Source organism: Ilyonectria robusta, assembly GCF_021365365.1.
Source record: "Ilyonectria robusta strain PMI_751 chromosome Unknown BGZ61scaffold_77, whole genome shotgun sequence".
NCBI lineage: Eukaryota > Fungi > Ascomycota > Sordariomycetes > Hypocreales > Nectriaceae > Ilyonectria > Ilyonectria robusta.
In genome coordinates, this window is record NW_025764511.1 from 13,385 (window position 1) to 38,049 (window position 24,665).

Consider the following 24,665-nt stretch of genomic DNA (forward strand, 5'->3'; position numbering starts at 1 on the left):
CTAGTATTTATACTAACTTAATATAATATAATAGCTTTTAAAATTAGAAATTATATTAAGTTTAGTAATATTCTAAAGAAAGACTTAACTTCTTAAATTAGATATTATTAATATTTTTACTAAGTTATAAAGTATAGCTATTTCTATTTAAATATATAAAATAAAATTACTATAAGAATTTAATTTTCTTATTTATTATTTTATTTTTATTATAAAAAAGTAAATAATATTTAAAAATAGCTAATATAATTTATTATTTTCTATTTAGATATTATAAATAGTATAATAATAGCTTAAATAGATTTTCTTTTTTAAGAAAGTTAAGAGAAATTTACTTTTATTTTTTAATTTATTCTTTAAATTTTAAGAAAATTTAAAATTATATTAAATATTATTTATATAATATAAATATAATAAATTACTAATAAAAGAGCTTTTTAAATAAAATTTACTATATTTAAATTATTATTATAAAATAAAAATAAATATTAAAAGAAAAGTTAATTCTTAATAATAAAAATATTTTTTTATATTTTTTACTTAAAATAAAATTATTATTTTAAGATTATTAACTATAAATAGTAAGTTATTAACTGTAAATAATAAAGTTAAAATTAAAAAGTTAAATAAAAGCTTTAAGTAAAATTAATAGGTAATAATCTTATTATTTAGCTATTATTTCTTCTAGTATTAAATATAGCTTTTATTATTTATTTTTACTATTTAAAATTACTATATAACTTTAATTTGTTTAATAATATTAAGTAAAATTATAAAAAAACTAAATATAATAATAAAGCTTAAATTATATATATAATAATAAAAACTTAATTATATATATAATAAAAATATATTTAAAAATATATTTATAATTTTAACTTTAATATTTTAATATAATTAATTAATAATTATAATTTTAATTATAATCTATATAATAACTTATATAAATATAATTTATATTTTTTTTATTATATTATTATATAATATAGTAGCTTTTTATTTATATATTTATATTAATTTTTTAATTAATAAAGTTATTTAAATACTTTATATTATTTATATTATTTAAATTCTTTATATTATTTATACTATTTATATTTATATTTCTATATTATTTATATTTATATTTTTTAAATAACTTATTAAAAATGATAGTTATTTTCTTTTATTTAATTTTAAATAACTTAGTAATATTTAAGCTATAATAACTAATAATTATATATGTATTATTTAATATATATTTAAAAAAACTTTATATTTATATCATATTCTTTTTTAATTAATTATAATATTTACTTTAATTACTTTTTAATTTTCTATTTATTATTAATATTTTAAATTTAAATACTTATTTACTTTTAAATATTTATTAAATTTATTATGATATAATTATAATAAACTTAATTTAATAACTAGCTTTATTTTTATTAAGTTTTTATTATTAAATAAAATAACTTATTTAATTTTAAATTAACTATTAATTGTATAATTAAAAAAAACATTAATATTAAATATTTATTTTTTATAATATAAATAATATAGCTATTTTAAATATATTAATATACTAATTTTATTTATAATTATTAATTTAATTATATTTATTTTAATAATATTATTATATTTATTTAATTTAATAAATTATATATCTATATTAATTATATTTTAATTTATTCTTTTTTAATAGTAAAATATTTAAAATAAAAATTATTATTAAAAGTAAAATTAATTAATTTTATAATTTCTTTTAATTATAAATAATATTTAAAATTACTTATATAATTACTTAAATCCTCTTAATAAAAAAACCTAATATTTAAATTTAATATATTTTTATTATATGTATATTATAGTTACTAAAGCTTAAATTTTAAGTTTTAAGCTGCTTTTTTTTTCTTTATTAGAATTTATTTAACTTTTTTAATTCTAACCTTAATAAATATATTAAAAACTTCTATAACCTAACTTATAAAATACCCTAAGATTTCTAATATTTATAATAACCTATTTAAGTTATTTAAATCCCCCTCTAGCTAGTATTCTATATAGCTAGTATCTATACTAATTTAATATAATATAATAACTTCTAAAACTAAAGATTATATTAAGCTTTAGTAATATTTTAAAGAAAAATTTAACTTCTTAAATTAATATTATTAATATTTTTTACTAAGTTATAAAATATAGCTATTTCTATTTAAATATATAAAATAAAATTACTATTAAGAATTTAATTTTTTTATTTATTAACTTTATTTCTCTTATAAAAAAGTAAATATATTTAAAAATAGCTAATATAATTTATTATCTTCTATTTAAATATTATAAATAATATAATAATAGCTTAAATAAATTCTCTTTTTTAAAAAACTTAAGAGGAAATTTAGCTTTTATTTTTTTAATTTATCCTCTAAATTCTAAGAGAATTTAAGATTATATTGAATATTATTTATATAATATAAATATAATAGGTTATTAGTAGTAAAAGCTCTTTAAATAAAATTTACTATATTTAAAGTTAGTTATTATAAAATAAGAGATAAATATTAAAAGAAAAGTTAGCTTTTTAATAATAGAAGATATTTCTTTTATATCTTTTTACTTAAAATAAAATTATTATCTTAAGATTATTAATTATAAATAGTAAGGTTATTAACTATAAATAATAAAGTTAAAGTTAAAGAAGTTAAATAAAAGCTTTAGATAGAAATTAATAGGTAATAATTTTATTATTTAGCTATTATTTCTTCTAGTATTAAATATAGGTCTTATTATTTATTTTTACTATTTAAGATTATTATATAATTTTAATTTATTTAATAATATTAAGTAAGATTATAAAAAAACTAAATAATTACTTAAATCTTCTTTAATTTATTACTTACTAATAATATTCTATAATATAACTTTATATAGTAAATTACTTTATTTTTAATATATATTACTTTATATATTTAATAAATTATAAATAGATATTTAAATTAATAAATAAATAAATAATAATATTTATATATAATATTTATATTTTATTATATTAACTTAAATTTCTTTTTTTTTATAATCTTTACTTTTTATTACTTATTATAGTAAAATTAGAATTTTAAATCTAACTTTTATTTTAATTAATTCTTCTATTTAATATCTCTTCTATTTATATTAATTTCTTTATAAATTCTATTTTTTATATTCTTAATTTAATATATCTATAACTTTAATTATATTATAATATTTTAATTTAAGTTCTTTTAATTTATAATTTAAAATAAGATATCTTTTAATTAATATCTTTTTATATATATATTTTATTTTTACTTTTACTATTCTAATTTTAATAGAACTTTTTATTAATAATTTTAATAGATTTTATCTTCTTACTATTAATAGTGCTATTTACTTTACTATAGGAAATTAATAGACCTCTTTAAAAAGTTCCTATACAGATTGCAGGTAGACTCTCAAGACGTTGTTAAGTCAAGACAACTAGAGGGAAGAAGTAATATTAGCCAAGGACTTAGCTTTATAAGCCGGCTTGGAATGGAAACGCAGATGTTTGAACTCTACCATTGCATGTATCTTCCCTACAGCACCGCCTCACTGATACCTATTGACGCCATCGACTATGTAATGCCACGGCGCCGGAGTAATCCCATTGATGCACTGCACAAACCCCAAATGCCAATGGGGTGGTCCATTCGACCGGATTGCCACCTCCCGATTATCTGTAACACCCGTGCGAAGTTCGGAACAATGCCCCAGGAGGGGAGTCCCTGCGTCTGCGGGAGCAGTCATTGCTGCAGATTCTCGCATCTCCATGATTTGGAGAATACCAAAGTCGAACTTCCATTTCCCAATAAACCAGATGAGACAACGCCACCAGCGCTTGCAGCAACAGACATGCGGTGGTAACCTTGAGAGCCCAGTTGGCGTGTAGCACTACTTTCTGGACAGGCCGATGAGCTTCTCCGGTTACATTATTTGAACTGCTGTTTGATCGGCTTTGGCTGAATGCCAACGTAGCTGTTGCGAAGCAAAGACGAGTGTTTATCAGCATCATTGCGTATCCGGGACTTTTTGGAGTATCCGTATTCCAATTCCACCCTGAAGAAGCTACAGTTTGGCCTAGTGCGTCGGAGATAATATCCGCCATCATATTCCACCTCGCAGGGGTTGTGGAGAAGTGGATACTAGCCGGAGTTGACATATTGACGCTTGAGATATTCCAGCTGCCGCTGGTGTCCGATATGAAATTCGCTGTTCCATTCGTCGTGCCAATATAAGCCAAGCATGACCATCCTATATTGGCTGCAGTTATCACTTAGATTCTGGCTGTACCGTTGGCCGTAGTGTCAAGATAAATGTCGTTATTGCCATTCTGGATCGAGCCTTGCGGGCTTCCGATTTGGTCGATTTTGGAAGAGCATTGCCCTTGAGAAAACAGTACTGGAACGGAAGAAGCCGAGTAATCGATATAGCCAGCAGACCCTGCGGCAACCAGTTTGGGAAGACTGGGCATGAAGTATTGCAGGCTTCCCAAGCCGGACAAGTCGCTCGAATCAGCTGCAATGTAGGTCCACGACTTCTGGACCGGGTTCATGCCGCTGCCCATGCTTGTAGTGGTGTTGTACATTATGGCCCCCGCTGAACTTAATCCTCGAATGCCAGTTCCGACATCGGATGGATCCACAAAAGAGGCATCAATGCCTCTAATTGTAATTGGGGCGCTCTCGAGCTCTGTGCCAAATGCTTTCTTAAAAATAGCAGACATAACGATCGCTAACATTGGCAAGGAAACACGATAGAGTGGTCCCCATGGAAAGGCATCTGTAAACGCTTGAGTAACTGATCCACGCAGGGCGACGTCAATTCTGTGGAGAACCCCCAGCGAGACTGAACCACGGATTGCGCGATTGGCCAAGTGTTGCAAACCCGCCTGTTGGCATTGCGCTGTCAAAGCTCGGGACAATACTGTAGACTGCGCCAAGGACAGCAAGCACAGTCGTCAATGTATTCGTGTCCCCATCCCAGCTCTGCCCACCACGTGTTAAATAAACAATGCCCGCTATGCCGAGTGCGACGTACGAAATGGTCACTAAGACTAGGTACGCTCTAATTCCTGTGGCTTTGGGGAGAGGTTTGGTATTCAGTTGTGGTTGTGCATTCATGACTGAGGAGATGAGTTATCACGAAGATCCTAGGTCCATGGCGACGCAAGGGGAAGACTTTGTATTTATGCCGAGCGTAAGCTCCGGTTCAGCTGCTGTCACTCATAAGCGCGAGTCTGTCTAACTTTATCTTGAGGTGGAGCTGGAAAGTTCTGCCATATTCAAATTCGGAGTGTAGATTGGGCTAACCTAGCGTGCAAATTTTTACACCCCGTGGGAAGTTCCGATCATGTCTAACCAATACTGTCTCATATGAACATGTTGAGACCGTATGACTAAGATGGTCCGATCTGCTGGTGGCAGAGATGTGGATACTATGTAATGAGCTGTGCTCCTCACAGACACATGTAACTCACACCTTTTCAATATGACCTGCAACCTTTTCGTTTTATCAACGATAGACTGCTCCTTCTGCCTTTCGGCTGAGTACAAGGCTCTCGTTCCTCAGGATCTCTTTCGATTCTCCTCCAGATGCCACCTACGGGGTTGCGCTTCATACCAAGCGCTTCCTGCAGCAACATATCTATGATATATAGCTTGTGCGGAACCGTACCTCGGCGGTGAACATGGAGGTATATTGGGCGAAGGCACTGACATAAGAACAGGCGACGTAGGAGGCGGTGGCGCAGCTTCAGCAAGAGGTTGAGATGCTGTCAAGATGAAGATTGAGTCGCCCGAGCTAACCCCGATGAAATTGTAATCTCCTTTCAAATCCTCGGCAACATTGTACCCTGTCTCGAAATACGCAATAAGCCTAACCGTGTTTTCTCTGGACATGCAAAGGTCATTGGTGATGGTCCAACGGGGCTTCTTGTTCCAAGTCTGTTTGTCCGCTACGGAGATCCGCTCTGAATATTGGCGGCGAGAATACATCATCGAGAATGGTAGACGGTATCGTGGCCCCTCCGAAGGACGGTGAATGGTATACCTGAGATATCGTAGCCATCACCTTGAGGAAGATGGCGGACGGATCCTCCGATGCTTGGATCTCGCGTTTCAGTGCGGAAGGCCTTACCAATTCTGATTGAAGGCACCACAGCATGTCCTCGTAGGTAATGAGCTCGTCGCCATTTAGGCTGCGGAAGAGCTCGAAGCAACGCAAATTGTCGACCCACAAGCCGACTTCTTCTTCGATCCCGAATAGGAACGCGTATTTCGGTCGTCCGTTCTCATAAATCTTCGTTCTGCGGAGCTCTAGCACACAACTCGGATCCTCGTCGGAGTACTCCAATTTCTCGTTCGGTATGTCCCGGTAGACACCCGTGGTATCAACCCATCTTTTGTGACGAGCTGACTTCTTTGCGGGAGGCTCCTCATCGGCTGACAAAGCTTGCGCAGGGAATACCGTAGTAAAGTGTGGCCCAGGGTGCGACATAACCCTCTCCCGATACTTGATGATGGCATTGCTGCCGTCCAGTCCGGCAACCTTCTGCGCCACTCTCCGGAGCAGCTCTATCTGGGCATCAACCCCGATCATGACATGTAGTAAAACCTTCAGTTGAGTGAGTCCAAAAAATGATCGGTCAGCGTTTGCGAAGGACGGAAGAAAGTGTGGGCGGCGTCGGCCGAGTGATACAGCAAGGGCAGCGGATTCATCATCAGCAAAGAAACTCAATAGAGGTTCGATAACTATCGTGGGCCAGATCTCCTCAACCGAATTGTAGCCGCCGTCCCTTGGGATGATGTGGGCCACGGTAGAGATGACCTTCAAAGCCAGCTTCGTCCCTTGAACAGGAACACGCCATCGTCCCAGGAAAGCTCCTAGCGATGCCAGGACGAGTTCTGAAAAGGTAAGCCTTGCTGCCTCTAGATCTAGCCGACGAGTTTTTGTTACGGCTTGTCCATAGAACTTGTGATGGGCCAAGGAGAGGGACCAGTAGACACCCTGGGCTTCCTTTCTTCCAATGTTGCTTTGCCAAGGGACAAGAGCCGCCCTGCTTTTACGAGCTGGTCGTTCATCGGTACCTGCTTGTTACAGCTCTGCCCGCTGAATATAGCCATATCTGGATACAGATGCCACGCCGAAAGCCCGACTAGCACTGTGCCGTCTGTGACAACGAATGGCGATCCGGAGATGAGGCCTTCCATGGCCCCTAGGGCAGATTTCCAAACTTTCATAACGCCCTTGTATAAAGAGGCCTCCTGCGCAACAGCCATGCTGAGATTCTGGATTATGAGAAGAAACTGTTTGTGCTGACGCTGCACAATCATGTCGGCAGTCCGCAACCAGGCCCGGGCAGAAGCGTCCCATTTTGAAAGCTGACTTCGGCTTATTTCTGATTGCACAGCGGCGGCGGAAAGGCTGAATGGCAATTCTTCTCCGTCCTTGAACTTGATGGCAATTTCTCGTCGTCTCTCCTCGACAATTTCGACCCATGCCGAGGTCGCCTCTGCATTGTTCCACATTCTGGCCAAGATGCAAGCAAGAAGGTGGACTGGCAGAGCAGCCTTGCTAGACGTCGCCGCCGCCCAGATCGATGTCCCGTCAAAGCCTCCGTACTCGGAGAATAGCCAGTTCTTGCTAGCCCACGCATCCTTGTCGGTGATTTCTTGTGAGATTTCAGACGCCCTTGTGCCGTAGGCTTTGATCAAATTCGGCGTTGCAGGACACGCCCCTTCAAAAAGTGCTCCGAGCCTCCGCGCTGTGATATAAAGGGGCCCAAGCTTCTGCTTCGTTGACGCGCGAAGGGGACAGGACACGACCCAGAGGCTGATATTCGGCGGGTGCCTCAATCTTGACAAGCGAAAATTCGAAGTTGAGATTGGCAGCGGCGATGGTAACCTCATTTGTCGCAGACGCCAGCGCGGCCTGAAGCCGACCGAAAGCCACCGAGTCTGACATCTCGAAAGGATGCGAGATGCCAGGTTCAGTTTTCGGGTTAGTGCAAGGAGGGTGAGGCCTTTGTTCTCGATAAAGCTATTTTGATCGAATCCACTGTAGAGAGAGCTAGGCAGAAGTTGGATGCCTCCTTTATTAACCCTCTCAGCAATGTGCGCAGTTCTGGTCTGCTGGACGAGTATGAACGACGACCCAAGTAGCTGCAATGGTGCCCGACCCTATCAGCGTATCTCACTTTTGTGTGACAAGGCAGATTTCGCCCTGGCACTTCCGCCATGGTCCTGCCATGTTTTGTTGGTGGCGTGCGTATGCAGCGATAATTGGCTGTCGCCAATGTGAGAAACCTCCACATGCGGTGAAGCGTAGCGTTGATGATTTTCAACTTGTAACTTTTGCCACCAATCTTCAGCTTTTGTAGTATACCTCCAAGCATTGCAGAGGTTTCTCACTATTCGGAAGTAAGAAAGACTAGTGCACCATCATGATCCGAGTCGCCTGAAGGTAGGGGGAGAAGCTTTGTCCTAGGGATGTAGAAGAGAGGGCTTAGACTAGGTAGTCGCTCATTCTGCCTTGCCAGGTCACGTACACTAGGCAGCAGGCTAGACACCGACCTAGCGCCGACCTAAAAGATTCTCCAAAACGACATGACTCCCATGTGTACTGAAAGCTATTGCCGCTCTCAAACTCGGACACCTTCGCAGCTGCGCTCGCCATAATGGACGTTCGCAAGGACGAAGTCAGTCAACCCGCCGCCCTGCAGAGTGACAGTGGCTGCATCCGATGTGCCTTCGGCTTCATTCGACCCCAAGCGGTCGCTCCCGTCCCAAAGGTCCTCGATGGGATGGCCACCTCGCCGACCGAGGGCTGGGACGAGGATCTCTGCGCCAACTGCCGCCTCTGCGGAATCATCGCCGGAGGCCTTCCGCAACTTAGAGAGTTATTTCCAAGCGATTTCCAAGGAAATTTTGATCGCGTCTCGCTCGCATACGATGAGACGGGCCGTACATCCGCGTTTGTTCTTGGTAGCTCGGGCGTGAACTCGAATGGCGGAGCTATTTCCCTGCCCTTGGAAGTCTTCACATTGGCACACAACCCCAGTATGTACCTAGCCCTAAGAGTTGCTAAACAAATCACCAACTTTTCATAGGAAGCGGCAACTTGCTTCCCCCATGTCTCCAATGGTCTAGAGATGTCCCTGCTACGCTCCAGTTGACGCAGGCAGCCGAGACCGTCAAAAGATGGATCGTCAGCTGCGACAAGCATCATCCACAGTGTGCAATCCGTTCCTCCTCGGTTCTTCCTACCAGGGTTCTGGACTTGGGTGTGCCGGGAAACAAATCCGGGATCAAGTTAAAGGTTACAAGCGGCCTGTCTGCTCCGTACATTGCTCTGAGCTATTGCTGGGGATCGTCGCAGACCACCTTCAGCACGACGACGTTGTCTCTGAGAGACAGGCTCAACGGGATTCCCTGGGATCCCCTTCCAAAGACCTTTCAGGATGTTATAGAGTTCTGCTGGGCCATGAAAATCAGCTACCTCTGGATTGATGCGCTTTGCATAGTCCAAGACGACCCGGCAGACTGGGAGCTTCGAGCGGCCGACATGGCAAACGTATATTCAAACTCTCTTCTTACTGTGGCAGCAACACGATGCCCAAATAACGCCACGAGTCTCTTCTCAGACAGATGGACCAGTTTTCCTCTCCCAGGCGGTGGTTCGCTCCCAGCCAAGACAACGACCATATCACTGCAATTCGGAAATGAGACCATATACGTACGGCCACAACTTCATGTCGCCCACAGTCGCTTTATCGAGATGGATAACGCGAAGCACCACATTACTGATGCCCCCCTTATGACAAGAGCATGGGCATACCAAGAACGGCTTCTCCCTCCGCGGTGTTTGCATTTCCACGCCGAGGAACTAGTCTGGGAATGCAACACCGGTTTGAAATGCGAATGCATGAGATTGGACGACCCTGAATCGCAGCTGACGGACACCGAAAAACATGGCGCCACGGGTTTGGAAGCTTATGAACCGTCGAAATACTGGCTCAAATCGTGCCTTACGCGGGCCTTGAACGACAATGCGGCCGTCCAAGACCTGAGGTTCGCCTGGTTCGACATTGTCTCAGAATTCTCGCGACTAGAACTCACGTACGAGAAGGATCGTCTTCCCGCAGTGTACGGACTGGCCAAGAAATTGTCACGACCAATATTGGGGAGATACCTAGCTGGTATGTGGGAAGGGGATCTGGCAGCTGGATTGCTATGGCAGACGGCAGCTTCCCGGCGACTTGATGCTCCCCATTCACCGCATACACGAGAGGTTCCATCCTGGTCTTGGGCGTCAATCCTGGGCCCTAATTCCGTTTTCTATGACAGAGGACTATCGTCCACATTCTGGGGGTCTCCTTTTTTCCGACTGATCGCCGTTGAGGGTCGAGATACCTTTGGCAGCATCTGTGATGCCAAGCTTAAAATCGAGGGATTGCTCTGCGACTGCACACAACCAGTCCAGAGTCTAATCCCAAGGAAAACGGAGCTTGCTGGAGAGGACCTTTTTGCGTCACAGGAATCCCAGGAAATGTCTCGGCGCAGTGTTTTCCTGGATGACGGGAGGATAGTAGTCAGCGATGCCCTTGAGCTATACTTTTTGCATCTTGGAAGACGAGCAGTGACAAGCTTAAAAGACCAGTCTGAGGAAGAAGATGAGTCCGACGGGTCAGGCCGTTCAGGCAGCTGGTTGCGAGATAATGGCTACGCCCACTATGGACTTGTCCTTCGGAAGTCGTCATTAGATGATGACACGTATCAGCGAGTTGGAATTCTTATTTGCCCTGATTATAAATGGAACTGGGGAGTTGACGCCAAATCACCGAGAAGCGGATGGGAGGAAGTGTCCAGGCTACTTTGGCGGGACTGTCAAGCTTTAAAGAACGAAGCTTTAAAGAACGAAGTTTATCCTGATATTAAAGATAGATATCTTTGTCAGATTTTGCTAGTTTAATTACCTGGCTGCTTATTATAACCTGGTCCTAGGCCAGACGGTTTGGAATGGCAGTGATAATATAGATCTACTTTTAAATTATATGGCGCAGTACTATCTGAACTCCTATCTAAGTGGACTAATTATATTTAAATTACTTTTATAATATCAAAAGGTAAGGGGCCCTAGTAGCACACACACCTTGAGGGGGGACTAGAGGCTTAATAGTTATAAAAAAAATCTAATAATAGATTAATGATACACATTACATACCTAGTCCGCAGATTTAATAACAACTTAAAAGGGACTAAAGTTTCTGCCCCAAGGCAACCTTCCGCAATACCTTAATGGCTGGCGGGGTGAGTCAATACGATCTCTGCGGCTCACTGCCTCTGATATTGATTGTGGTGAATGCACTGAATAATCGTAGAAAGGGCTGTGTCTGGCTTGGTAACGGTATGTCTAGCCCCAGGCAGAGAGTGCAGAGAGCCAGCAGGGCGGAGCCGAATACTCGGACCAAAGCTCAACAGTCAACTGAACAACATCGCCACCCTTAAGACAGCCTAGCAGTCAGAGATAACAATGACATGATTCATTCTTGTTTCATTCTTGTTAGGATCAACAGCATCAACGTTCTCTGTGTCCTTATTTTCTGCGTAAACACTTCTAATAGCCCATGGTTTCAGCTACATCTGCATTTAGCTAGACTAAACACTGGATGCCATCCATCGGTGGTGCCTGTAGATCATTCACACGCCGTCAGCACGAATTGGACTGACTATATATCATTTCAAGACGCCCTGGGCCTCTTCGGATGTTTTTAATTGGATGTATGCAATCGGATGTTCGGATAGTTGGATATGTGCAGGCTTCGAAATTAATTGAATCGATTGATTATCGAGTTCTAATTAATCGATTTATAGTAATTATAATCTTTAATTAATTGATATTAATTAAGCGGGTCTTTTAGTTAATTAATATTAATTAATTATAAATTGAAATTAAATTAATTGATATTTAAATTAATTAGAGGATTTAAAGCTAGTTTTTATTATTTTTATTTATATTAATTTTATTTACTTTTAATTATTTTTTTAAGAAGATTTAAAAAGAAATAGCTAATAAATAAATACTGATTTTATTTTATAAATAAAAATACTAAGCTATAGCTATTATATAAAATATAAATAAAATTTAAATAATATTACTATTTTTTTATAATTATTAAAATCTTTTTTTATTTTAATAAAAAATAATATAATAATAAGAAAGTTAATACCTATATAAAATAGCTAAGAAAAATATATAATATTAATATTTTTTTATTAAGTAATATTAATATTATTAATAAGACCCTCCTCCCGGAGCCCAAACTACAAAACTACAGGAATATAAAACATTACCTTAGCAATAAATGCACAGCACCTACAGCAGCAATCTAATATAGCAAGATAGTCTGACTTATATAGTTTAGACTAGCAATAGCCCTATAAAAGAAATGGGAGGCATAGGAAATAGACGAGGGAGGAACGAGATCTTAGCAATAACGCGCGGGTAACCACCTGGATTGATTGAGATGTAGATGAAAGTCGCCCCATAAAGGAATTAAGCCTATAAAGAATGGTGCCTACTAAGAGCTTAAGGCCGAAGCCGAAGCGATACTGTTAAGATATCTACTAGTTAATAATATTATTAGTATCCTTTCTATTTAAAGGAATCTTAATAGAGGCAGCGATAAGAAAGGCCTTCTTAAGAATAATAAGATGGTAAAGGAGATAGTTGGTCTTAGCAGCTATAAAGCTACTGTCGAGAGCCTCTAGGGCCAACCTAGTAGCTACTTTATTCTTTGACCCTTCTATAGTGGAGGCTGTAGTAATGGCCTGCTAGTTATAATAGCTAAAAATCTCCTCAATCTTATTTATATCGTCGGATTATATCTAATTAGTAAGATTTCTATATAATTATAAAGGTATTTATATAATTAAGAACTATACCTACCTTCTAGTAAATATAATATTAAATAAGATAGACTATAAATATAATATAAGTAGGAATAACAAGCTTAGTAGAATAAGTAGAAACCTAAGAAAAATTAATAGAAACTTAAAGCTATTATAAAAGCTACTTATTAAAATATAAATATACTTTCCCTTTATATAGTAGGTATAGTATCTATTAGAATTTAGTTAAAAGTTAATATTAAAAAAAGAAAGATTATAAGAATAATATAAAAATAATATATTATAAGTAAAATAGAAATAATTAGAAGTACTAATTAAAATTATTAACTAAGTATAATAAATATAAAAAATAAATTAGTAATTACTAACTTTTTAAAGAATTAATTAATAAGAATATTATAAAAATACTATAAAATACTTATCTTAATAAAAAAAAATCCAATATATCAACTAAAAGAAATAGCAGCTTATTAGAAATATCTAGTATAATATAAAATAAAGAGATATTAAGCTTGGGTTTTTTTAAATTCTTAAATATATCTATAGCAATATTACTAGAAGAATACTTAAGGAGAGTAATAACAACCTCCTCCTCCTCCTCCTCGTTAGCAGAAGAAGCCACGGCAGCTACAGCAGCCTTATTGAGGGCTTTCTTCTTAACCTTCTTCTAGGCGGCTTTCTCACAGCGACGGGCTGCAGCCTTCGCCTTCTGCTCCTCGGGAGTCAAGCGGGGAGGCATCGTAGCGAAATCGAGACGTAATCGAAGCAGCAACCAGGCAGGAAACAAGAAGGGAAAAACAACTTCCTACAAGTTAGCGAGAACCCAGCGACAGTACAGAGACTACAAAGGGGGAAGAAGGGAGACTTACAAGGGATAGCTGCGGCAGGGGCGGCGGGGGAATGATAAGGAAGGAAGGAAAAAGAAAAGAAAGAAATGGAGGGGAAGGGGCTTTTTATAAGGCCTAGAAAAGCCTCAAGCAGGCCCCGAATCCTTAAGCCCTAAGAGGCGCGAGGATAGAGGCGCATTTAAAGCTATTAAGAGCCTGAATTGAAAGTGAGAAAAAGGTGAGAATAGAGACTGCTAAGGCAACGCAAGGCCCGCCCCGCAATGTAGCAGGGCGAACCAGCCCTGGAAATTGTAGGGCTGGGATTCTAAGCAAACAGCTACGCAGGCCCGGCACCTATATACACGCCGATATATAAGGGTCACATAACTAGAAGAAGGAAAGGCCGAGCTCCGAGATTCCAACGGCAGCCCGGGGGGCTACCGCAAGGGCATCTGGAGGTCTGCGCCAGGAAGGGCAGATGCAGCGCTACTGAAGCAATTACGAAGAAGGCAAACTAGGCGGGTTGTAGCACCGGTTGCTGCGAACTTGTATATAAATCCCTAATGGCTCCTCTACGATCTAGAAGAAGCTGAGACTGAAAGGCGGATAAATATATATTATGCAATCTAGATAAGGCTAGTAATGAGTTTATTAGTATAAATTTAATAATAATAATAAGCTTTTTGAGGTAGTAGAGTGAAATTATAATAAGGTTTTTATTTTATAGTTAGATAGCTAGAAGGTTTTTTCTCTTTAAATTAATTAAAGGAATTTTATAAGCTTAGATATAGATAAAATAGTATATATTAAATAAATAAATAAATATTAATATTATATAACTTTTTAAATAATTTAAATTTATAGTATTTATTTAATTTCTTAATAATAATAATTTTAAAAATTAAATATTAATTTTAGGGTTTTTTTTAAAGTTATATTATATTTAAAAAAAAAATTTATATTTAATATATTAAACTTATTATTAATTTATAATTTATTAATAATATTTAATAAGTAATATTACTTATTTTTTTTAATTATAAAATTTATGTTTTTTTAATATATAAATAGCTTATTAAAATTATCTTTTTTATTATTATATATTATAACTTTAACTATTAAATTTAAAAAAAAAATAAAGAGTATAATAAATATAATATTTAATTTTATTAAAATTAAACTTATTAATAAATACTTATATAGTTATATTATTATTAATAAAATTATTAAATATATAATATTTAATTTTAAAATTAAATAATAATTAATATATTTAATTTATTAATTTATAAAGTTATTAAATATAATTTTATATTTTTTTAAAAAATTAAAAATATAAATTATATTAATAATTTTATTTATAAATACTATTTTAATATAGTATTTTTTTAAAAGCTAATAATATTAAAAAAAATGTTTATTATTTTTAATTTTTATTAATAAAATAAATATTAATATTAAAAAATAATATATTTTATTAAAAAATCTAGCTATTAAAAGTAAAATAAATTATATTTTTTACTTTTTAAAAAAGCTTATTAATAAAATTAAAAGCTTAATTATATTTATTTATTAAAAGATTAATAAGAATTTTATTATTTAATATTTACTTTTTTTAAAAAAAAAAGGTTTTTATAAAATAAAAGATATTTAAAATACTTAGAATTTATAAAATTAAAAAAAAAATTATAATATATAAGTTAATTAAAAAAAAGTAGCTAATTTATTATAAAATTAAATAATATATATAAATTACTAAAATTTTAAGAATTTTAAGAATTTATCAAATTAATATAATATATATTAAGTAGATTTTATTTTATATTTTTACTTTTAGTAATTATATTAAAATCTATTTAAAAAATAGATAATAAATTAATAGAAATTTTAAATAATTTAAAAAAAAAAATTAATTAAAAAAAAAATAATAATAATAATAATTTTATACTCTTTTTTAAATATTAAATACTAATATAAATTACTTATAACAGGAATGGAGAAGGGGCGACGCAGGCGCTGTTAGACGAAGAATGCCTTGAAGTAGGCATCTGTGGTGTGGTAGACTTGAAGGGTCGTCGGCAAGAAGGTCCTCGAGGAACGCGCTGGGGGCTCGCTGGCTTGGATGTCGGTGCGGGCTCAGAGTCGAGCTGCTGATATCTCTTCGGGCATTGAATGACGGTGAGTCGGGAGGTGAGAGGTTTAGAGTATGACGCGAGGGATTGCCGAATTGACCGCGCGAGTCGGGGCGAAGGTTGGTCAAGCTAATAGAGAGCTCGTGGATGCCACCAGGTGAGCTGTTGCCGGCTGCATAGTAACCTGAGGGCAGGAAAGCTGAGCCACGGTTCCCAGGAGCATTGCCGGACGCAGCAGCCGTGGGTGAGAAGAACAAGTTGGAAGCGCTGGGAGTCGATGACAGAAGAGGTCCACGGTTTGTATGTCGTACGCCGCGACCAGCCGAAAGAGACATAGTATAGCCGTTGTCCGTGTACTTGTAGAAGGGCGCAAGAGGAGCGGGAAAGCCTGCCTTCGCGTTGGCATCGTGCTGCGCCTTAGCAGCTCGCTCAACCGAACGGTGAAGGAGAATCCCGACAATGAGACGCCAGAGGAGGATGCTAAGGCTAAAAGTGCCCAGAATAGCGCCGAAAGCAATGAAGACAGTTCCGTCAGGTGCACTCGAGTGTTGCATAAATTGGGCATTGTTGGTAGGTGGAACAGTGGCAGCCGGATAGGTAGGAATTGGCTTGAGTTTGGTCAAGGTTGGCAGTCCAGTGATTGATTACTGGGTCCTCGGTAGCGGAAGATGCCATTTCCGTGATAGTGGACTTGATGTCCTTGACGGTGCTGGTCGGGTCCTTCTTGGTTGACGTCGGCTCTTCCTTTTTCTTCTCCGTCGTTTTTGAGGGCTTTGACTCCTCCTTCTTGTCGGTAGTAGCAGGCTGTTACTCCTTTGCATTACTCTTGTTATCCGTATTGGTCTCCTTGGCGGGCTCGGCGGCGATAGCACTAGGCTTGTTCGCGTCGCTGTTCTTGGCCGAGTTGTTGTCAGCGGACTTGTTGTCGTCCGACTTATTGTTGTCCTTGGCGGCGTCGGTCGCTGCAGGAGCTGGAGCAGCAGCCGCGCTGTCCTTGCTATTGTCAGAATTCTGAGCCAGCGCGACGGCGCTGTAGAGCGAGACTGAAGCAAAAGCAGAGAGCAACAGCTCTGGCCTCGGCAGGTAGTTTGCGGGCCTCATGATGGGGTGATCGTGTCGTATGCCTGCTCCCTAGGTGGTTTCTGGAACGAGCGAAAGGTTGAGGGTTCTCAACACTGGACGTTCAGTTGCGAAGAGGAGAAATAAGATGAACGAATCTAGTTATCCGAAGCTCGAAAAGGGCGACCGACTAAAACCGTGGTCTGCTTATCGCCGTCATACCCGCGTCACCACCAAGACGAGCAAAGTTCAACTACAGAACACCCAGAACCAGGCGCGAAACTTTGCTTGCTGATAATTAAAATAAAGTGAATCTTGCACAGTAGGTCACGGTTCTCTCAGCTTGCATCACTCGGTTTCGGTTTGGCAAAGGTGATGATTGCACCGGCCTAACGAAGGGTGCACTCCCCTTTCATTGTCTGCGATGTTCGCCATCGTCAGTCAACGTTCCCGGCAACTCAGCCGGTTTTTCTTGTTGCTTTATTCCCAATAACTAGGCCCCCTGGTGGGAGTTGGTGGGCAAGCGAGTCGTGACTCGGATGTAGATAATACCTCTTGTAGACTAGTAACCATTGCCTTCAATCCCAGTCTTTTAGGGATAGCCTCGTTGTTGATGGCCTCATGCAGGGTCCCTGGGGAGGGGGCAAGCATTGAAAATTAGTCTTGTTCATGACCTTGTTCCGGGCCGTGCCCTTCGAGAGCTCACTCACCGGCATCTGCGTATTCGAGAACAAGACTAGGCCATTTGGTCTTGGGGTCGTCCATGTCGTCCTCCTAGGAAATGCCAAGAAACCGCACAATGTTGTCGTGGAACATCAGTGGCTCGTGGGTAAGGACCCGTATTTCGAAGAGTATGCGTCTCAGTCGCCTTTGTAGGCCAGATCCAGCTTCCTCCTTCTTTGAGGTGATTCGTGGTACTTTGGTGACGACGTATCCAGACTCGATGCAGCTGCCTTGCACTTGAACCTGTCTTGTCGTGAAGGTGGCGCCTGTTCCGACGATGGAGCTAGGGTTTCGACAGACAGCATCAGCTATGTGGCCCGCTCTGTGCTGCGTGGACACAGTCCCCTGGTTTGCAACCGGTTCGACCGGGCCGGCAAGAATGACGAGGTCATGGACTGAGATATTGGTGATTACCGAAGTGGGGAGCAATCTCCTGACATTAACGGTCGGATTCATGTCAATAGAGGAGGACGGACTCCCATCATCATGTCTGACAACGACATTGGAAGAGGAAGAAGCTGGCTGTGTGGTTCTCGTGTGCGCCGTCGATGGATTAGGCGATGGGTTAGGTGATGGGGCGAAGATCTTGAGCCCGTCCATGGAGTCTCACTTTTTAGGAGCAAAGGTACGCTTGTTCAATATAGGGAAAATCTGGCGCAGCTAGGAAAGGCTGGTTCGTCTTGACGAGCGGCTGGTGACTTGAAATGCAATGCCAAGCAACACCGTCCAACAGAACTAGGAGGCAGGCCAAAAGATTAACTCGTAATGTGCATTGAAGTATGCCTTGCAATACAACGGTATTTGGAGGCGTGCCAATTTAGCCAATAGATTTGGAACCGACCAGTTGTGGCACAATCTGCCGCAAAGTGCGCCTTGCAATACCGGTATGCAGAAGGATTTGGAGGCGTACTAATCCAACCAATAGATTTTAAGGCCGACCAGTTGTGGCATAATCTGCCGCGAAGTGCGCCTTGCAATCTGCAACAGGGTTAGGAGGCATAGTAATTCGGCCAATACACCAAAAGACTGACAAGTTGTGGCGTAGCTGCGTACAGCAGTCTTCATTATTTCCCCTGCGCCTCGCTCTATTCCTTAGGCCACCTTCTCCAAATTTGCCGACCCTCCAGGTTCCAATGCGCCACTAAGTATGGTTGTCGTCTTCCAGGTCAACTCTTTCCTCGCTCTCTCTCTCGCGTCTTGTCCTCAACAAAGGCTACAGCCACAGGGTCCTGCTCCCACTTTTTGGTTCCACAATCTGTAGTGACAGAGCCCAAGTATGGACTCTAGCGGCGCCATTGGAGCGGCGAGCTTCAGCTTTCAGCTCTTTGGCGCCTGTGTCAAAGGCTACAATAACCTGCTCACGGCACTTAACATGGAATCTGACCTGTCGGTTCTGCGATGCCGGCTCGAAATCGAAATACAACGTTTCAAACTCTGGGGCGATGCCGCCAAAGTCTCTGGTGGTGTTGGCATCCCGAAATGTCACCTCGCTACTGTTCACACATCCCTCAAGTGCGTCGAGCGGCTATTAGTCCACTCTGTCCTCATGAGACACCGCGACGATGACAGAGTGGACCAAATCGCAACCGAGTCAGGCAGAGCCATTACATCGCACACTGGACTAGTCGGGGGTTCTGTTCGATGGGTCTTGGCCGATAAGGCTGGAATGGAGGGCACGTTAGCGACATCGCGGCCATCAACGACTCGTTACTGTCGCTCCTCGATGAGACAAGCCAGCGGGAGGCGAGGCGGTCCTTTCAAGAGCTCGTCATTCGTGTGCTCGGCACTGACAACATCTCTAAGATCAAGCTCCTTCAGTTGTCTATTACGGATCGTTACGCTGACATCTATGTGTTGGCCGCTCTCAAGGCTCTCAAGCTGGCTATGGACAACACCGAAAAGCCAGCCACACACGTACAATCACATCCGGAAGAGGCGCATCCGAATTTCAAGCCCAGAAAGTGGATAGACATGCCTTTGTGGGACCTGAGTCCTTCGGCGGGTTTGGAAGTGGCAGTCTACGATCGACAGCATGTCGTACTCGAGTGGAGGAGGCTTCCCAAAGACGATGTGGCGCGTTCCCAGTCACTTCTGAGGCTAGAGTGGCTCATGTCATTTCTTATCCATGCATCTGATGTGCCGGATCTGCGGGCTCTTGAGTTTTGTGGTGCAACGATGGATCTGAACAAAGAGCACATGGCCATGGTCTACAAGCACCCTCAACCATCATGCGGCCGGGAGCCAGCGTCCCTCTACGACCTCTTCGCATCTCCAGAGAGAACGCAGAATCTTCCCACCCTCAACAACCGGTTTGCCCTCGCCGTTTCGCTTGCGAAGGCTCTGGTCCAGCTGCACGTCTGTGGCTGGCTTCATAAGTCGATATGCTCGAGAAACATCCTGTTCTTTTACCCGGAAGGGTACGATGAGAATGCAAGTGGCGGCATTAATCGCCTGATCGGCAGTCCGTTCCTCAAAGGATACGGCTATGCACGGGCAGACATGCCAGTTGCATCCGACCACAGCGCCAATTTTTCCGAGACAATTGCGGCAGACGTCGACATGGACCTATATCGGCATCCAAGAACCTTCGATTCCAGCGACAAACGCACCACCTTCAAGAAGACATACGACACTTACAGCCTTGGAATCCTTCTGCTGGAGGTGGCGCTCTGGGGCTCCAATCCACAGGCAACCCCTTTACAGCTGAGGACTCTGAGGCAACTATAAATCATATATTTAACTAGCCTGGCACGTCCTTTTGCCCCAGAAGGGGATCGTGTGGGTCTTTAACCTTCAGGACGGAAATGAATGAATGAATGAATCAATCAATCCCGAGTAGCCGATCGGCCATGGTTCCGATTACAAACATCTTCAACCATGGATCTAGAAACAGGACCCATGTGGCCAGTTTTCGGCACGACCGCCACTACTAAACGATTTCTCTTGAAATTTCTTGTATCAGCCTATATTTAGTGAACGCTGCGGGTATGGAAATTACGTGGACACTGCAGTCCTATTACTATTGGGGGACTAGCGCGTGGTATCGACTTTGGCTCGCCAATGCAACAAAAGCCCCGTATGCAAAAAGTGGAGAGATTCCTAACCGCAAACGAATTAGGAGTACAGGAGGTACGTACCGAAATGCGAAATGCGAGGTGCGAGGTGCGAGATGCGAGGTATGGATCAAATCAAGTGGGGAGAAGTCGATTTGATGGCTCTGCTTTGGTGTCAACTTGACAACGTATAAGTACACCTTCTAGACCCTCATCCATGTTTTCTTCAGACTCAACACCTTGATTCTCGCATTCTCTCCCTCCAACTTCCTTTCGACAAGCCACTACTACCTCCCTCATCACCGTCACAATCCCCCAGCCGAACTCACCATGGCCAACGAAGAGTATCAGCTTTACGACTATGAGCCCTCGTCTGCCGCAGCCATGATTTTCCTCCTCGCCTTTTGCTTGGTGACCATCTGGCATATCTGGGTCATTATTCGACAGCGAGCATGGTACTTTACTCCTTTGCTCATTGGGTGCATCAGTAAGTCCTCGCCAAACCCAGTATCACCGTCGCTCGACTAATACGCAGCAGTGGAAACTGTCGGTTATATCGGCCGCTTCCTCAGTGCATCAAACCCATCGAGCCTTGGGCCGTTCATGATTCAAACCCTATGCTTGCTTGTGGCGCCAGCTCTTTTCGCCGCCTCCATCTACATGGTGCTTGGTCGCCTAATCCTGTTCCTTCGCGTCTCGTCCCTCTCCCCCATCAAGCCAACAATTATGACCAAGATCTTTGTCGTTGGCGATGTCATATCGTTCCTGATGCAGTGCATGGGAGGAGGCCTCCTCGCCAAAGCGAATACCTTCAACACGGGCAAGATGGTCATCTTGCTAGGCCTGGCCGTCCAAATTATCTTCTTCGGCTTGTTCATCATCGCCGGGATTGTATTTCACCTTCGCATCCTCAAACGCCCGGCCTTGTTGCCCGTCGAAGATAGCAAGAAATGGCTTCGAGGTTGGCGGGGTGTCATGACTGTTCTCTACGTGTCGAGCGCCTTGATCTTTGTGAGATCTCTCTTCAGACTCATTGAGTACACGAGTGGCAGAGACGGGCCTCTTATGACTAACGAGGCCTATCTCTACATTTTCGACGCGCTGTTGATGCTTGGTGCAGCGGCTATTATTGGCATCTTTCACCCCGCCAAGTACGTTCCCACAAAGAAGGAAATAATGGATCTGCAAGACATGTAGGTTCAATATGGGCCAAGTGAGCAGTTGGATGGATTGGCGATGGGGATTTTGCTGCTTTATTCATTCTCCTAAACAGGCACGCCAGCTGAATGGGTCACTGAGGATAGGCCTTGATCTCTTGTTACCCCTTGAATAGGAAACTATCACACATTTAAACATTTAATACATTTGTCATTGAAACCTCGGAGATATAGCTTAAACCTTTTTGCACTTCCCCATCGTATCATTTTAGCTGAGTGTATAAAAAAAAAATCGTGCAGATGGTTCATTGAATGACCAAGATCCTGACCCATGTCAACCTGGATGTTCTAGCCCCAATGTTCACTCAAATTTACCTCCTAAGCTGTCTATATGCTATTCTTTGCAAATAAGAACCGTCCGATTAGTTCCGAGACTCCTATTGCACCCAATGTCACCGAAATAGCGAGTAAACCATAACCTCTCTATGATTTCATTTACGACGATTTGTTGAGTTCATAACTGTCTGGCCACAGGTCGGCCGTTGGTACTTCTTCGTGTGCCATTTTTGGCACCTGGTTGACGAGATACTCTGTCAACAAAGAATACTCTGTCATCAAAGATTCTTCCTCTATTCGTACCGTCTCCAGTGGAATAGACAAGGATTCGTGCCATTGAGGTCCTAGTAATTTCGTAATTTTCTCCAAATCCTCTCTCGCAACATCCTCATACAGCCAGATATCTGGGAAGTATTGCATAAATGCAAGATAGTAGGCCATTAGTATCAGTGCTCTTGGTCGTTCTTCACGGGCCAGTTGGACAAAGGCTTCTGAAATGTATAAAAATGGCCAAGCTTTGAGTTGGGAGACAATCAATGGCACGGATAATTGGTGTAGTGTCTCGAAGAGTATACCAATTCCCGATGCTGCCCGTTGAAGGTCCTCGCGATATGCCCAGTCGCCGTCATCCTGGTCCATGTGTAGGGCTTCTTTTAGACTCGGCGGTATCGAAGAAGTGGTCTGTGGGCCTCCAAAGGGCCTTGTGATGGCGGCAACGTTTAATCGACGGATATCTTCGTAGGCTTGACCGCCAGCTCCGCGAGGCGGCATGAAAGTGCGAGAGCCAATGTTGAGTGCCAAAAAGTTTGTGAGCCATATCCCCGAGTATCCCGTAACCCTATCGGCCGCAAAGGATGTCGTCGCCAAGAGCAGGGACGACGCGCGGATGGCGCGGATATTCTTCTCCGAGATGTGGTTGAGCTCCTCTCGAATGGCGCAAATCGCTTGGTTTCGGTATTTTGCCACGTCCAACGTGTTGACTGAATGATTATCCATACTCGCCATGTGTATCATGGCCACAAGGAGAACTGTGTCGAGGAGAAATGGGTGTTCAAAGGCAAGTAGAGGTATGTCAACCTGGAGACCGTGGAGGATCCAACCTTGCAACATGAAAGCTTCCGCAAAGTTTCTCACGGTAACAGTTCCGTAATGATGCATCAACCGAAGCTGCATCATATTCTTCCCGCTGTAGTCGAAGCACCTGGGCACTTCCTTATGCGTATCATAGATGAGATCGCTAGATGTACCCCCAAGAGGAGTGGTGTTTGATGAAGCTGTAGATGAACATGCTGTCTCGGTGCCAGACGTCTGCTTCACACGCGATACGTAGGTGCACTCATCGCCTCGACGAGTACAAGCTGCGCACGCAGGTTTCGCTTCGTCGCACTGACATTCGCTCAGTACGGTCCCGGTACAAGTCGTGAGGAGAGGCCTACCTTGACACGCCTAGTTTTACAGTTGACACAGCCTCGCCGCGATTTGGTGTGGTGTCGAACGGTTCCCATTTCCAGATGCTGTATTTAATCGGCATGGATGTATGGCCTTCTTGTGGAGATGCGCTATCTCTGGTGACGAGCGACAGCTTTGCAAAAGCGCCAGGGAGATGCACGTTTGAAGATGAATGTCACGGGCTGGGTTGGACCAGGCGGTCACAACCGGCAGAACCCTGACAGTACCCACTTTTTCCTTGTCAATCAGTGTAAGGAGCGATAACTGTTAGATTGGACTATGTACAGAGCATGTGCCGGGTGCTGCCCGAATAGGAAGGCGGTCAGAGCAGCCTATTGGCGAGATGCCTCAGGCCCCAACCTTTAGTAGTGACAGCGCGGTCACGGCCGGGAGACCTCCCGGCCTCACACACGCACACATACACAATACACACAATTATGTCACCGGAAGTGCCACGCTAGCTTTCCAACAATTAAGAGTCTCATACATATATATATCTATCGATTAAATACTGTTGGATAGCTTCAATAACCACTTAATGACCTCGAACGCGTATGTGTATTGTGTGTGTAGCTGTTACGTGTGTGTCCCGCCCCTTACGGTCAGGGGGGACTAGTTTTCCCTTGCTTCCTAGTACGGACTAGCCGGCCGGGGGCTCGGCGAGCCCTGCCCGAATAGGTCCCTTATTCCTCACGTGACACCCTGGAGCCCTGGTGTTCCATGCCTCCAATTCAACAACTAGGGTCTCTGACTTAGCAGGACCTGGCAAACAGCTGAAGTATCCGCAGAGAGACCCCACTTCGCCCCATTGTTGAAATGAGGCCAGCTGTTCCCAGTGTTCCTGCCTTGTATCTATGGCTAAAGTATATGATGTTCCTCTGTTGTAGAAGTTGCGAAATCTCTCCCAATGTTTTGTAGTTCAAGTATGTTTCCTGCTGTGCCATCCATGTGTTCCTCCTCCTGTTGCGGCTCAGTCAGTGAA

General features: G+C 41.0%; 8 protein-coding genes across 8 annotated transcripts; 3 read left to right on the forward strand and 5 right to left on the reverse strand.

Moving 5' to 3' along the window:
• Positions 1-3,625: 3,625 nt before the first annotated feature.
• BGZ61DRAFT_468620 (uncharacterized protein) lies at positions 3,626-4,582 on the reverse strand. The gene has a single exon (XM_046247888.1). The coding sequence runs from the start codon at positions 4,196-4,198 to the stop codon at positions 3,713-3,715; it is 486 nt and encodes a 161-aa protein (XP_046093793.1). The 5' UTR covers positions 4,199-4,582; the 3' UTR covers positions 3,626-3,712.
• A 2,290-nt stretch (positions 4,583-6,872) lies between these two features.
• On the reverse strand, positions 6,873-7,420 carry BGZ61DRAFT_468621 (uncharacterized protein). Its single transcript, XM_046247889.1, has one exon. The coding sequence runs from the start codon at positions 7,368-7,370 to the stop codon at positions 6,990-6,992; it is 381 nt and encodes a 126-aa protein (XP_046093794.1). The 5' UTR covers positions 7,371-7,420; the 3' UTR covers positions 6,873-6,989.
• A 1,292-nt stretch (positions 7,421-8,712) lies between these two features.
• On the forward strand, positions 8,713-11,194 carry BGZ61DRAFT_575425 (heterokaryon incompatibility protein-domain-containing protein; the record flags this gene model as incomplete). The annotated part of the gene is made up of 2 exons (XM_046256188.1): positions 8,713-9,095; positions 9,146-11,194. Coding segments are annotated over 2 exons (2,245 nt in total), but the record flags the coding sequence as incomplete, so codon positions are not given.
• A 4,558-nt stretch (positions 11,195-15,752) lies between these two features.
• Positions 15,753-16,547, reverse strand: BGZ61DRAFT_575431 (uncharacterized protein; the record flags this gene model as incomplete). Its single annotated transcript, XM_046256189.1, has 1 exon — positions 15,753-16,547. A coding segment is annotated over one exon (795 nt), but the record flags the coding sequence as incomplete, so codon positions are not given.
• Positions 16,548-17,739: 1,192 nt separating this feature from the next.
• Positions 17,740-18,288, reverse strand: BGZ61DRAFT_487488 (uncharacterized protein; the record flags this gene model as incomplete). Its single annotated transcript, XM_046249974.1, has 1 exon — positions 17,740-18,288. The coding sequence occupies one exon, from the start codon at positions 18,286-18,288 to the stop codon at positions 17,740-17,742; it is 549 nt and encodes a 182-aa protein (XP_046093797.1).
• A 676-nt stretch (positions 18,289-18,964) lies between these two features.
• Positions 18,965-20,415, forward strand: BGZ61DRAFT_541852 (uncharacterized protein; the record flags this gene model as incomplete). Its single annotated transcript, XM_046255103.1, has 2 exons — positions 18,965-19,365; positions 19,422-20,415. 2 exons carry the CDS (start codon positions 18,965-18,967, stop codon positions 20,413-20,415), a joined length of 1,395 nt encoding a protein of 464 aa, XP_046093798.1.
• Positions 20,416-21,071: 656 nt separating this feature from the next.
• On the forward strand, positions 21,072-21,938 carry BGZ61DRAFT_374752 (RTA-like protein; the record flags this gene model as incomplete). The annotated part of the gene is made up of 2 exons (XM_046242354.1): positions 21,072-21,228; positions 21,280-21,938. 2 exons carry the CDS (start codon positions 21,072-21,074, stop codon positions 21,936-21,938), a joined length of 816 nt encoding a protein of 271 aa, XP_046093799.1.
• A 455-nt stretch (positions 21,939-22,393) lies between these two features.
• On the reverse strand, positions 22,394-23,739 carry BGZ61DRAFT_487491 (uncharacterized protein; the record flags this gene model as incomplete). Its single annotated transcript, XM_046249975.1, has 2 exons — positions 22,394-23,620; positions 23,671-23,739. The coding sequence occupies 2 exons, from the start codon at positions 23,737-23,739 to the stop codon at positions 22,394-22,396; spliced, it is 1,296 nt and encodes a 431-aa protein (XP_046093800.1).
• Between the last annotated feature and the right edge of the window lie 926 nt (positions 23,740-24,665).